The sequence below is a fragment of the Otolemur garnettii genome, unplaced genomic scaffold (genome assembly GCF_000181295.1).
Source record: "Otolemur garnettii isolate 467f Iridium unplaced genomic scaffold, OtoGar3 scaffold00002, whole genome shotgun sequence".
Taxonomy (NCBI): Eukaryota; Metazoa; Chordata; class Mammalia; order Primates; family Galagidae; genus Otolemur; species Otolemur garnettii.
In genome coordinates this window covers 14,239,938-14,252,741 of record NW_003852397.1, presented here as the reverse complement: position 1 = coordinate 14,252,741, position 12,804 = coordinate 14,239,938, and the positions used below count along the sequence as shown (strand labels likewise).

General features: G+C 39.7%; 1 protein-coding gene across 1 annotated transcript in view; it reads left to right on the top strand.

Moving 5' to 3' along the window:
- The window catches only part of CEP85L (centrosomal protein 85 like), a 157,572-nt gene that overhangs the window by 96,947 nt on the left and 47,821 nt on the right, over nt 1-12,804 (top strand). Inside the window, exon 4 of the mRNA XM_003781627.3 lies at nt 4,833-4,954. Within this exon, the coding sequence (XP_003781675.1) occupies nt 4,833-4,954 (122 nt within the window). The remainder of the gene's footprint in view (nt 1-4,832; nt 4,955-12,804) is intronic.

Genomic DNA, 12,804 nt, shown 5'->3' with positions numbered 1-12,804 from the left:
CAATGGTGGTAGAGTAGGTGAGGCAATCCCCAGGTCTGAGGCCCCTGGATGGCAATGGTGGTAGAGTAGGTGAGGCAATCGCCAGTTCTGAGGCCCCTGGATGGCAATGGTGGTAGAGTGAGGTAATACCTAGTCTGAGGCCCCCCTGGATGGCAATGGTGGTAGAGTAGGTGAGGCAATCTCCAGTTGTGAGGTCCTTGGATGGCAATGGTGGTAGAGTAGGTGAGGCAGTCCCCAGCTCTGAGGCCCCTGGATGGCTATGCTGGTAGAGTAGGTGAGGCAGTCCCCAGCTCTGAGGCCTTGGATTGCAATGGTGGTAGAGTAGGTGAGTCAATCCCCAGTTCTGAGGCCCCTGGATGGCAATGGTGGTAGAGTAGGTGAGTCAATCCCCAGTTCCTAGGCCCCTGGATGGCAATGGTGGTAGAGTAGGTGAGGCAATCCCCAGCTCTGAGGCCCCTGGATGACAATGGTGGTAGAGTAGGTGAGTCAATCCTCAGTTCTGAGGCCCCTGGATGGCAATGGTGGTAGAGTAGGTGAGGCAATCCCCAGCTCTGAGGCCCCTGGATGGCAATGGTGGTAGAGTGAGGTAATACCTAGTTCTGAGGCCCCTGGATGGCTATGCTGGTAGAGTAGGTGAGGCAATCCCCAGTTCCTAGGCCCCTGGATGGCAATGGTGGTAGAGTAGGTGAGGCAATCCCCAGGAAGGCCTCTGGATGACATACTTGCGTCCTGTGGGGGCCAGACTGAGACTGAGCTGGCAAACCTGCTTTTGTGCCTTCCTGGGTCCAGGTGTTGCCTTTGTAGAGTGTGTGTATGTGTTTGGGGGTGCGCTCCTACACCAGAAGTTTGCTAACAGGAAAAGGGCAGCTGAGCCTTTGAAAGGAGGGGTGGACTCCTTTCTTGACAAGTTAGCAGTGACAGGCAACCATGGGACACACAAGTCACTCACACTTCTCTCCCTGAGCAATGTTAGTGGTCTCTGTCCTTCAGGGACATAGTAGAGCCCAGATTCCCAGCTCTCACCTTGGCTCAGATGCCCAGAGGTGGTGGAGGCAGCCCAGCCTGCTACGTGTGGGGCTGCGTGACTAGCTGTGGCTGTGGCTGGTGTGCTGCCACACGGAAGGTGTGGTTGTGTCAGGGACTTGCTTCCAGGGAAGGTAGGCTCTGCATAGAAAGGACAGCCTGAGAGAGGACTGATAACCCTGCTGTCCCCTCAGTTATGATAGCTTTTCTCCTTGGGGACACAAAAGCACTTGCTGAGTCTTTTTAAAGGGAAAGGAACGAGCCTTGGGTTTCATAGTAGCCATAGCGTATTCAGTGCTTCCCTGACTTCTGCTTCTAAGGGGAAACAATCAGCTTGGGTGCATTAGGTGCTGTGTCAGACCTGTGGGAACCACTCTCAGTGTCCTGGGTTAATCATTCCCTGTGGAACTGGCAAAGGCCAATCACTAGAGGTTACAGCCACAGCTGCTGCAGCAGTGGGCTGGGGGGAGGGAAGGAGGAAGAAGTCCCTGAATGGTGGCAAGTGTCTCCACGAGGAGGGGCACAGACAACTTTCCACAAGGAGCCAGGGGCTGTCTGGTACAGAAGAGTTCAGGCTTCCTCTGTCCCAGAAATAGTTTTCAGTATTCCCAGTCCCGTCGCATCACCCTGCCCTGTGGGTCAGAACTCTGGGAACACTGCTGTTCTCCGGTGTCTTCCTCCGCCTTTGTGGTCATCCCAGCCCATCAGGGTCTGGGAAATGTGCAAGTGGGATCCAGTGATAGGCAGACTAAGAGACTGTGACTCTCCTAGCTGGACAGAGGCCCCTAATGTGTGCATAGGCAGTTTGGTATCTGCTGTCCCAGTTCAAGTCTGTGTCAAGGGGAAGTGACGCTATGTGGGCCATAGCCCAGTACTCTGCTCCCAAGAGGCGCTCAGTTTGTGGATGGCAGCAGTGCTTGGGTTCATCACTGTGGAAGGGCTCTTCACCACGTGACAGCTTCTGTGGGAGCTGACAGACTGCCACACGATTAAGGGGAGGAAAAGCCAATACTCCCATCTACCCTTTCTGCTGGGCTCCGAATCCCTCAGGGGTCAGTGTGTACCAAAGTTTTATTCCTTTTTATTCTCTTCCATAACTTCTTCATGTGGGATCTCTGGTAAGGGTAGATTCTGGTATCTTTCCTTCAGCATTTTACCTGGGCTATGCCTCTCACCTGAAACCTTCTTTTCTATTTGGGACAATCTGGCAACCAGTGTCTCCCAACACCCTCCTAGCCCCATGAAAGTAGCTCTTTGTTGGATTATGGTGCATTCTGAGGAGTTTCCTGGGCAGTGGAAAGGACAGTCAGAGGGTCTGAATAGCAATCAGTTACCAACCACAGTGAAAAGACTTCAGTATTGTAACGACTAACATCTGTGCTGGTGCATGCCAGCTGATTATTAGCCTTTGTTGAATATTAGGCGAGGGAAAGAATGAAATTCAGAGGCAAGAGCAAGCTCTGGGTAACCTGCCTCTATAACACTATATGTCATTTACACTCAAAATATCTCTTTAGCCGGGCATTGTGGCGGGCGCCTGTAGTCCCAGCTACTTGCGAGGCTGAGGCAATAGAATCGTCTAAGCCCAGGAGTTGGAGGTTGCTGTGAGCTGTGACACCACAGTACTCTACCAAGAGTGACAAAATAAGACTCTGTCTTTAAAAAAAAAACAAAAGAAAAAAAATCAAAATATCTCTTTATCTGAGAAGATATATACTTGTTATCAACTGATAGTCTACTCATTTTATCCTATATTCCTTATGAAATAATCCTAATATAATACTTGGCAGTCACCTTAATTTGTTTTATTTATTATTTATTTGCGACAGGGTCTCTGTTGCTCAGGTTGGAGTGCAGTGACAGTTTGATACAAGTGCAGTTTTGATACATGGGTTTATTGCATCGTGGTGAAGTCTTGAGTTTTTTGTGTAAATCATCCCTCTAATGTATATAGTACCCATTAGATCATTTTTCATCCCACACCTGTTCTTGCCCTTTTGAGTCTCCATTGTCTATTATTCCACTTTCCATGTCCACGTCTACACGTCTACACGTTATTTAGCTCTCACTTATAAGGAAGAACATGTGGCTTTTGACCTTCTATTTCTGAGTTGTTTCAGTGAAGATACTTTCCTGCAGTTCCATCCATGTTGATACAATTTTACTCCTTTTTATGGCTCAGGTAGTATTCCGTGGTGTGTATGTGTGTGTGCAGGGGCCTGTGCATGTGTACGTATTTATAAATACAGTAGAGCCCCTATAAGTTGACTACACAAGAGACTAAAATAAGCTGGTCAACATACAGAAGTGGATGACATAAGGAACTAGGCCTACTGTACTGATACCTACATTTGGTGCATGTCTGGTCTGTAAAAATGAGGTCAATTTCAGGAGGTGGTCAATGTAGGGAGGTTGTCAACCATGGAGGTTCTACTATGTATATACACACACACTCCACATTTTTCTTTTCTCAGTAGTGAGATTGCTGGATAGAATGGTAGTTCTATTTTTAGTTCTTTGAGAACTCTCCATACTGTTTTCCATAGAAGTTGTTTAAAGAGTTAATCTGGGATTGTTGAAGTCACCCAATTAGTATTTGATAGTTTACTCAAAAGTAGGCCTTTGGAAAATAAAGGTTAAAAATAGTACTATGCATTTGAATTCTCCTAATGTCACTTTGTGGTGTTTATACAGCATATTTTGGTTTGCCATGGAACTTACATTTCCAGTTGAGATCAGGTTCCTAGACCTGTCTTAACAAATTACCACAAACTGGGTAGCTTGAATAACAAAATCTTACTGTCTCACGGTTCTGAAAGCTAAAGTGGGGAATCAAGGTGTCAGCAGAGTGGGTTCCTTCTGAGGGCTGTGTAGGAGAATCTGCCCTGTGCCTGCCTCCTCGCTTCTGGTGTTTACTGGCAACCTGTACCTTTACTGGCTTGCAGCTGCATCACCCCAATCTCTGCATTCATATTCATGTGGCATCCTTTTTTTTGCCTTTCGCGTGGTCTTCCTGTGTGCGGGGTCAGATTTTCCTATTTCTGTAAGGACACCAGTTGTACTGGATTTGGGCTCACCCTATGAACCTCATCTTAACCGGACTGCATCTGCAAACACCCTATTTCCAGAGAAGATTACTTTCTGAGGTACTAGGAGTTGGAACATCAACTTTTCTTTTTGAGGGGACATAATTGAACCCATGACACTACTATTAAAAAAAAGTTTGTTGTTATTTTAGTGGTAGAAATTTGAGGATATCACAGTTTTTTTCTAAATGATATAATTTACATGGAGACCAGTAGTCATACAGATTATCAGCTTAAAATAATCATATTCTCTATGGATATATTTACTACTTGGTGAGAACATTTGTCATTTTAAAATTTTAATGTAATTAAATGATAATATGGTGCATGACAATTTGAAGTCTTATAGAAATCCTCCTGGTAATGTTTAGTTAGGCTATGGTACATTTCTTTATTATACTCCTTCCGTGGGCAGTGATTAATTTTTTATTTCCAGAAAGTTTTTACTCTACATGGTAACGAGAATAGCATTTTAGGATTATAATTAGCCAGGTTAAATGTTCTGTCATCATCAATTCTTTGTTAGACTTGTGCGTTTACTTTGGAACTTCCTTTAAATTCTTCAAGTTATTTTGTATTCACGGGTGTAATTTCAGATAGCCTTTTAAAAATTGGAGAGATTTCTCTAGTTTTTAATGAAAATCATTGGGAAAATATTAGATGGTATGTAAATATTCCTTTGGATACTTTTAGTGTACTAATAGTATAAACGTGTTTGTGCAGGTTTTGACTGGATCGTCTCGTCAAAGTTATTCACCTTCTGGCTATCAGGATTTCAGTAAGTGGGAATCAATGTTGAAAATAAAAGAAGGACTTCTAAGGCAGAAAGAAATTGTAATTGATCGGTGAGTCTATTTTTTTAAATTACTAAATATTTTAGGCATACCAAAATGTAGATTAATAGAACAATTACCTTCGCATCCTCTACTTAAAGTTTTAAGAACTAGAACCTTATAAATACTGATGCTGCATGTTCTCCCCTCCCAGTCTTTTCAAGGACTATTGTGTGAACTGAGGGTTTGGATGTCTGATTTCTGTCACTCTCCTTATTCACGTCAGTGAATCATTTCATTATTTGGAAGCTCCTGTCTGTCTTTTCTGTATCTGTAGCAGATTAGCTGTGATGCTAGTGGACTAGCACAGCTACAAGAGTGTCATTGTGCTTTACACTCGGGAACTATCAAATTGGAAAACTTCTTTAAAGTAGTAATTTCCTTCAAGTATGTTAGATCTGAAGCCACAGAAACTATGAAAATGATGATAATTATAGTTAAGAATTATGGAAATCATGTGGGACATTCTAAAGTTTTGAATGTTTGAGTACTTCATGGTCTGAAAAGGAAATTTATTTGTACTTAATATAGCCCCTGATTATTCTGAGAAGTAAAACTTTGTTACTTACTCATATTATCTTTGATGTATATTGGCTCTATATCATTATGTATGCTTTTTGGATAATTAAACATGTCATACATCATAGTAATTGGGAAATAGTTTTAGGAGGCTTTTTTTCTTAATGCTAATTATTGCCTATTTTTTCTGTTTGCATGGGATAAAATAGTAGATATTTTATCTTTAAAATTCTAATTCAAACGTTAAATGCATTTAATAGTTGAAATTTCAAAGGATTTTGCTTAGAAATGTAGCAATATTAAAGGAAAATCTACTGTCATATGAACTAGACCATTGACATTGGACTTTATTATTTTCCACTATGTTCCCGACATTTTGAAGCAAGTCTGGCGTGCAGTGTATACTTGATGTTTTCTTATTTGATAAATGAGTGAAGATTTATGATCACATTACTTGAAGGAAGGCTTTCCTGTACATATCATGATTATTAAAAGAATTCCAAAGTCTACATACTTGTCATAATTATTACATAAGGGATTTTATTCATGGAATTTGTAGCATATGTGTTTCACTTGGAGATGCACCTCATCATGAAGGAATCATGATTATTTTCCATAACATTATATTTATCAGCTGATTTGAACATTGAAATGTACTTCTGATAGTTATTTTGGTTGCTTATATCTAAGCATACAGCATTATATATAATCAATTACAAAATCAGTTTTTGAGTCTGTTTTGTTTCAGTCCCAGCTCTGGTGGACTGCAATTCAGTTCTGACACTAACACCCAGAGTTAGCATTCACAGGTTAAAGGACACAGTCCCCAACAAGACTATCCCATTTCAGATGCTGGCCACAGTGGGATTACCGGGCCATGCACACTTCAGGGATCTGCTGCAACAACTGTGTAACCAAAGGAAATATCGAATCCAGCTAGAATGCAGTGATCCCGTATCTGGTGCAGGGAAAAGTGGTGAGAGTAGACAGCCTTCTCCTTGTCTTGTTCCTGATTTTTATTCAGGAAAAGCCTTTAGTCTTTCACCATTAGGTATGACGTTAGCTGTAAGTTTTTTGTAGATGCTCTTTTTGGGTTTTGGAAATTTCTTCTGTTCTTATTCTTTTATAATCTGTGTAATTTGTAATGATATCACCTCTCTTATTCCTGATATGAATAGGTCTTCTTTTTTTCCCTGATTGGTCTGACTAGAGGTTATCAATTTTGTCAGTCTGCTCAAGAACTAGCTTTTTGTTTTATTTTTTGTCTGTTATTTGTTTGTTTGTTTTCTATTTCAATGATTTCTGCTTTGAAATTTGTATTAGAAACAGCTAATATTTTTAAGCAACTTTTATCTAAAGTCAAAACTATCTTCTACAATCTTCATTTATCTAATAGGGAAGTATCAAGTTTTAAGGATATAGTGTGTGCCAGACTCTCTTCAAAATGTTGGGAACATAGTGGAGAACAATGAAGTCCAAGTGTCTACGGTCTAGTTATTTTTTCTGCTCTATTTGGGTTTCATTTGTTCTTCTTTTTCTAATTTCTTAAGGTGAAGGCTGAGATTATTTATTTGAGAGCTTTCTTCTTTTCTAGTATGGACATTTAATACCATAAATTTCCTAAGTTCTTCTTTTAAGAATATCTGACAAATTTTAATTTGATTTTCATCTTCATTCAGTTCAAAATACTTTTAGTTTGATTTCTTCTTTGACTTTTAAGTCATTTAGAATTATATTACATAGTTTTCAAATATTATGGGGGCTTTCCAGAAGTCTTTGTTATTCATTTCTAATTTAATTTCATTGTAGCCGGGAAACATACTCTATATCAGCAGTTCTCAACCTGTGGGTTGCGACATTGAATATGAATTGAATTCTTTTAATTTTGTCAGTGCTAATTTTTTTTTTTGGGGGGGGCTTCGAAGTTAGCTTTATTTATAGGCAGTAGGGGATGGATGTGAAGAACATTATTCCACATAAGAGTAGCAATAACCATTACAATAATGACAAACAACCATTTTAAAAACTGTTCGCTATAAGTCAGTGCTAATTTTATGGTCAGAATATTAGGTATGCTAATAATGTTCCATGTTTACTTGACAAGAATGTGTGTTTTGCTACTTTTGTGTGGAACATTCTATCAGTGATTAAAACCTAGGTGTTGGAATATCCATTTATAATTGTGGATTGTCTGTTTCTTTTTGTTGTAGCAGTTTTTGCTTCATTTGGCTAGAAGTGATGCTTGTAGGCCCTAAAAGGTTATTACTTCTGAATAAATTCACCCTTTTATTATTGAAAAATTTCTCTTTTTGTTGCTGGTACTATTCTTAGCTCTAAAAATATGTTTGACTAACATTAATATAGCAGTCTAGTTCTCTTTTGATTAATTTTTGGCATGAGTTTTCTTTTTCTTTTTAATCTATTATTATTTGTGTCCTTATGTTTAGAATCATTTTCTTAAGTGTAAGTTGGTCTTAGCCTTTATCTATTATGATACTGTCTGCATTTTAATTGAAAGTATTTAGACCATTTACATTTTGTGTTTATTGATATGGTCGAGTTTAAATCTGCCATCTTGCTATTTGTTTTCTAATTGTCCCATCTGTTCTTGGAGTAAATTTTTTTTTATAATTTCTTTTATCTTTTTTGTTGGCTTACCAGCTACAACTCTTTGTTGTGTTATTATAGTGATTGCATTAGAGTACCTAATATGTTTCTTTAAAGTATAGCAGTCTATCTTCAAGTAAATGTAAGAAGCTTATGAAGTATACTTTCATTTTTCCTCTCCTAGCCTTTGAGGTATTTTGTCACATCTACTAAGATTATATATTCTGAAATACATCATTATTTTTGCTTTACAGAAATCTTTTGATGAGTTTTAAATAATAAGAAAAATACCTTATGTATTTGCCCATGTAGTTATCATTTCTGGTATGCCTCCTTTTTGTGTAGATCCAGGTTTTCATTTGATGTCAGTAATAAAGGTACCCCTTTATTATTTCTCAGAGTTTAAACCTGCAGCTCATGGAATTTTTTCAGCTTTTAAGTCTGTGTAAAAGGTCTTATTTTGCCTTTTTTTATATTTTTCTTGGGCTAAATATTCTAGGTTGACAGGTCACCCCCTCCCCCATTTTGTGTTGTTTCTGAAATTTTTTATGTGTGAGAAATTTTAGATTGGAAACTTTTTACTTTTAATACTTTAAAGTACTTCACTGCGTTTTTGCTTGTAGCTCTCAAATGAGAAATCTGCTATTCTCTTCACCTTTGTCTCCCTGAATGTTTTATCTTTTTTCTCCTCTGGTTATAAATAAGCCATTTGCATAAGGCATACCTTGGCTTAATTTTTTGCATGTTACTTGTGCTTGAGGTTCATTGGGCGTCTCAAATTTGTGGGTATATAGTTCTCAAATTTGAAAATTTTTGCCCTGTTTTTTTTTTTTTTTCTTGTTGTTTGGGATTCATTGAGGGTAAAAATAATTAGGTTACACTGATTGCGTTTGTTAGATAAAGTCCCTCTTATAATTGTGTCTCACCCCCAAGAGGTGTGCCATACGCCATGATCCTCCATCCTCCTCCCTACTCCCCTCTCCCCACTTGCTCATCCCCCTACTCCCCTTATATTAGCTGATCTACAGCCTTCATATTAGAATACAGTACATTGCATTCTTGCTTCTCCCTTCTTGTGATGCTTTACCAAGAAGAATGTGTTCCACCTCCATCGAGGTTAATACTAAAGTGGTAAAGTCTCCATCTGTTTTAGTGGCTAATAGTATTCCATGGTATACATATACCACAGCTTGTTAATCCATTCCTGAGTTAGTGAGCATTTAGGTTGTTTCCACATTTTGGTGATTGTAATTTGAACTACAATAAACAGTCTAGTGCAAATGTCCTTATGATAAAAGGACATCTTCTGGGAAGATGCCTACTAATCAGATTTCAGGATCAAATGTGAGGTCTAATATGAGTTCTTTGAGGATTCTCCATATTTCCTTCCAAAAAGGTTGTATTAGTTTGCAGTCCCACCATCAGTGAAAAAGTGTTCCCTTCTTTCCACATTCATGCCAGCATCTGCAACTTTGAGACTGTGTGATGTGGGCCATTCTCACTGGTGTTACGTGATATCTCAGGGTAGTTTGATTTGCATATTTTTTCATATGTTTGTTAGCCATTCATCTGTCTTCTTTACAGAAGGTTCTATTCATCTCTCTTGCCCAGTGATATATGGGATTGTTGGGTCTTTTTTGATTAATTTGAGTTCTCTGTAGATCCTGATTATCAAGCTTTTGTCCAATCATAATATGCAAATATCTTTTCTCATTCTGAAGGTTGTCTCTTTGCTTTGATTGTTGTTTCCTTAACTATACAGAAGCTTTTCGGTTTCATTAAATCCCATTTGTTTATTTTTGTTGTTGCGATTCCCCTGGAAGTCTTCTTCATAAAGTGTTTCCCCAGGTTGATATTTACAAGTGTTTTCCCCACTCTTTCTTCAAGGATTTTTATTTTATTTTATTTTTTTGAGACAGAGCCTCAAGCTGTCCCCCTGGGTAGAGTGCTGTGGCATCTCAGCTCACAGCAACCTCCAACTCCTGGGCCCAAGCGAGTCTCCTGCCTCTGCCTCCCAAGTAGCTGGGACCACAGGCGCCCACCACAATGCCCGGCTATTTTTTGGTTGCAGCCGTCATTGTTGTTTGGCAGGCCTGGGCTGGATTCGAACCCACCACCTTGGGTGTACATGGCTGGCGCCTTAGCCACTTGAGCCACAGGCGCCGAGCCAAGGATTTTTATTGTTTCATGCCTTAGGTTTAAATCTTTTATCCATCTTGAATCAACTTTTTAAAGTGGTGTTAGGAGACACAGATAGCAACCTCTATGGTCCTTATTCCAAACTTAGTTGCCTTTGGTATTTGCCTGATTGTTTCCTCAGCTTTCAGACCCTGCCAGGTTGGGATTTTAAAGCTCACAAGAATCCTTCAGTGGCAGGTCTCACAGTGCTCCCTGACTCTAGTTCCCATGAGGTATGGGAATCCTCAGCCTTACCCATGAGTGGAGTTCTGATCTCAGCAGACAGAGTTAAGACTCCTGTGCCATGCATTAGGCCCCTGCTAAGACCTTCTCATGACCTTCCCACACTGGCAGTCCCCTGGCCACTGAGACTTATCTCAGTATGACTGACTTGCCAGCCACCAAACCTCTGACACATTCGTCACACCAATCTTGATGCTGTGCACTATTCAAGTCTGCCCACTCTTTCAAGCTTTCCACTCAGTGAATAGCTTTCCACAACTACTAACAACTCCAGAAAGGCTTCCTTCTGTCCCCGGCCTCTGTGGGCGGCCAGCTGATTCCAGCTGGTGGCAGTTCCTTGCCTAATTCATCAGATTTCCACTGCACTGGATCATTCACTGTATCCAGCTCACCACCTCCTCACTGTGCTTCCTGAGCTATGACCCATAAGGTCCCTATGCCAGGTATGGCTGGGTTCTCTCTTTTTTTTGCAGTTGTTCTAGAAGAGTTCAACTGAATGATCCTTCTGGTCCTCCCTATTGCTCTGTCTCCCACCCTGTTTTTTGTGAATATTTTTCTGCCTCTCTCTGCCCCAGCTCCCCTTTAGGATTTCCAATTATACATATATTTGGTCTCTTATGTGATATTCTTTTACCTCATTGATGTTCTAAGAGGTTCTAAGTTTGTTTTTCTTTTTTAATTTGTCTGTTTTTTCTCTGCATTTTTTTGATAGTTTACATTGCTTTGTTTTCAAATTTATTTTTCTTCTGCAATGTCTAATCTACCCTCAATCCCATTTATCCTTTTTTTTGTTTTTTTTTTTAGCTTAAGCATATGAATACATTAGTAATATCTGACTTTGTGTCCTTATACTCTTATCAGTTCTGACAGACTTCTAGTTGATTGATTGGTTTTTATTTTTAACCTGGCTTATATTTTCCTGTCTTTTTGTATTCCTGGTAACATTTTTTTTTCTTTTTTCTTTTTTGAGACAGAGTCTCAATCTGTTGCCCTGGCATGACACCTCATACCAACTCTTGGGCTTAAGCAATTCTCTTACCTCAGCCTCCCAAGTAGCTGGAACTACAGATGCCTGCCAAACGCCCAGCTATTTTTTATTGTTGTTGCAGTTATCATTGTTGTTTTTAGCTGGCCTGGGTCAGGTTTAAATCTTTCAGCCTTGATGTATGTGGCTGGTACCCTACCCACTGAGCTATGGGTGCCATCCCCTGGTAACTGTTTTGACTTGATGTTAGCCATTATGACTTTTAACTTGTTTCAGATGTCACATATTTTTGTATTCATGAGCTTTGTTCTGGGAAGCAATTTTCATTCTTATTTTTAAGTTTTGTTAGGTGACACTAGAGCTATTTTGTCCAGGGTTATTTTTTCCCCACTACTGAGACAAGGCCTATCTTAGAAACTCAGGGTTTCTTAGCCTCAGCACTATTGTTTTTTGGGTTTTTTTGGGGGGAGGGGCAGATAATTCTTTGCTGTGGGTGGCTATTCTGGTCATTGCAGACATTGGCTAGAATCCCTTGCCTCTACAAGGGATGGTAGTAGCACTCTGCCCCAGTTGTGACATTCAGAAATGTCTTCAGATGTTGCTAAACGTCCCCTATGGTTAAAATTGCCCCAAGTTGAGAATTGTTTCTAACTAATGATGCTCTGTGAATCATGAAGTTTTTTACTCTGGAGTTGGGACAGACAGTATTTCAGGCTCTGTGTGAGCCTCAAGCACTGTTGCCTCTAATCTATTTGGTTGCCTTTCTCCTTCCACACATACCTTACTGGATTCCTCATGCAGGTATTAATTAGTATTCAACTGAATTCTCAGTGGTCACTCAGCACTATGAACTAGATTTCTCCAGATTACCTAGTCCTGTGTCATTTTTCTTCTTTTATCTCAGGGAGACCACTGTCTTGTTCTGGGGCTTGAACACTCTCAGCAGTAAGCTGGGACAGTTAGTGAGAGATCACCGTTAATAACTGCCTGATAGCCAGTATTTTGAGAATCTTTGTTTTCTGTATTTTGACTTAAAAAAAAATTTGTTTCAGGCAAGAGGCCAAAACCAGTTCCTGCTACTCCATCTTGGCTGACATAGGAAGGGGTTTTCTGTTTGTTTTTTGTAAAGCTTCAAATTATTTGATAAGGTTTATATGACTGATCTTACCTAACTTAACTATTTCCTATTTAATTTTTTCTATATGGATTTTCTTAAAGAACAGCCCATTTTTTGAAAAATAAAAATGACTCTGGATACAAAAAGGTCATTGATATAGTCCGAAATATACAACTTAGCTTGATCCAAAATTTAGTTATTTTGAAAAACATA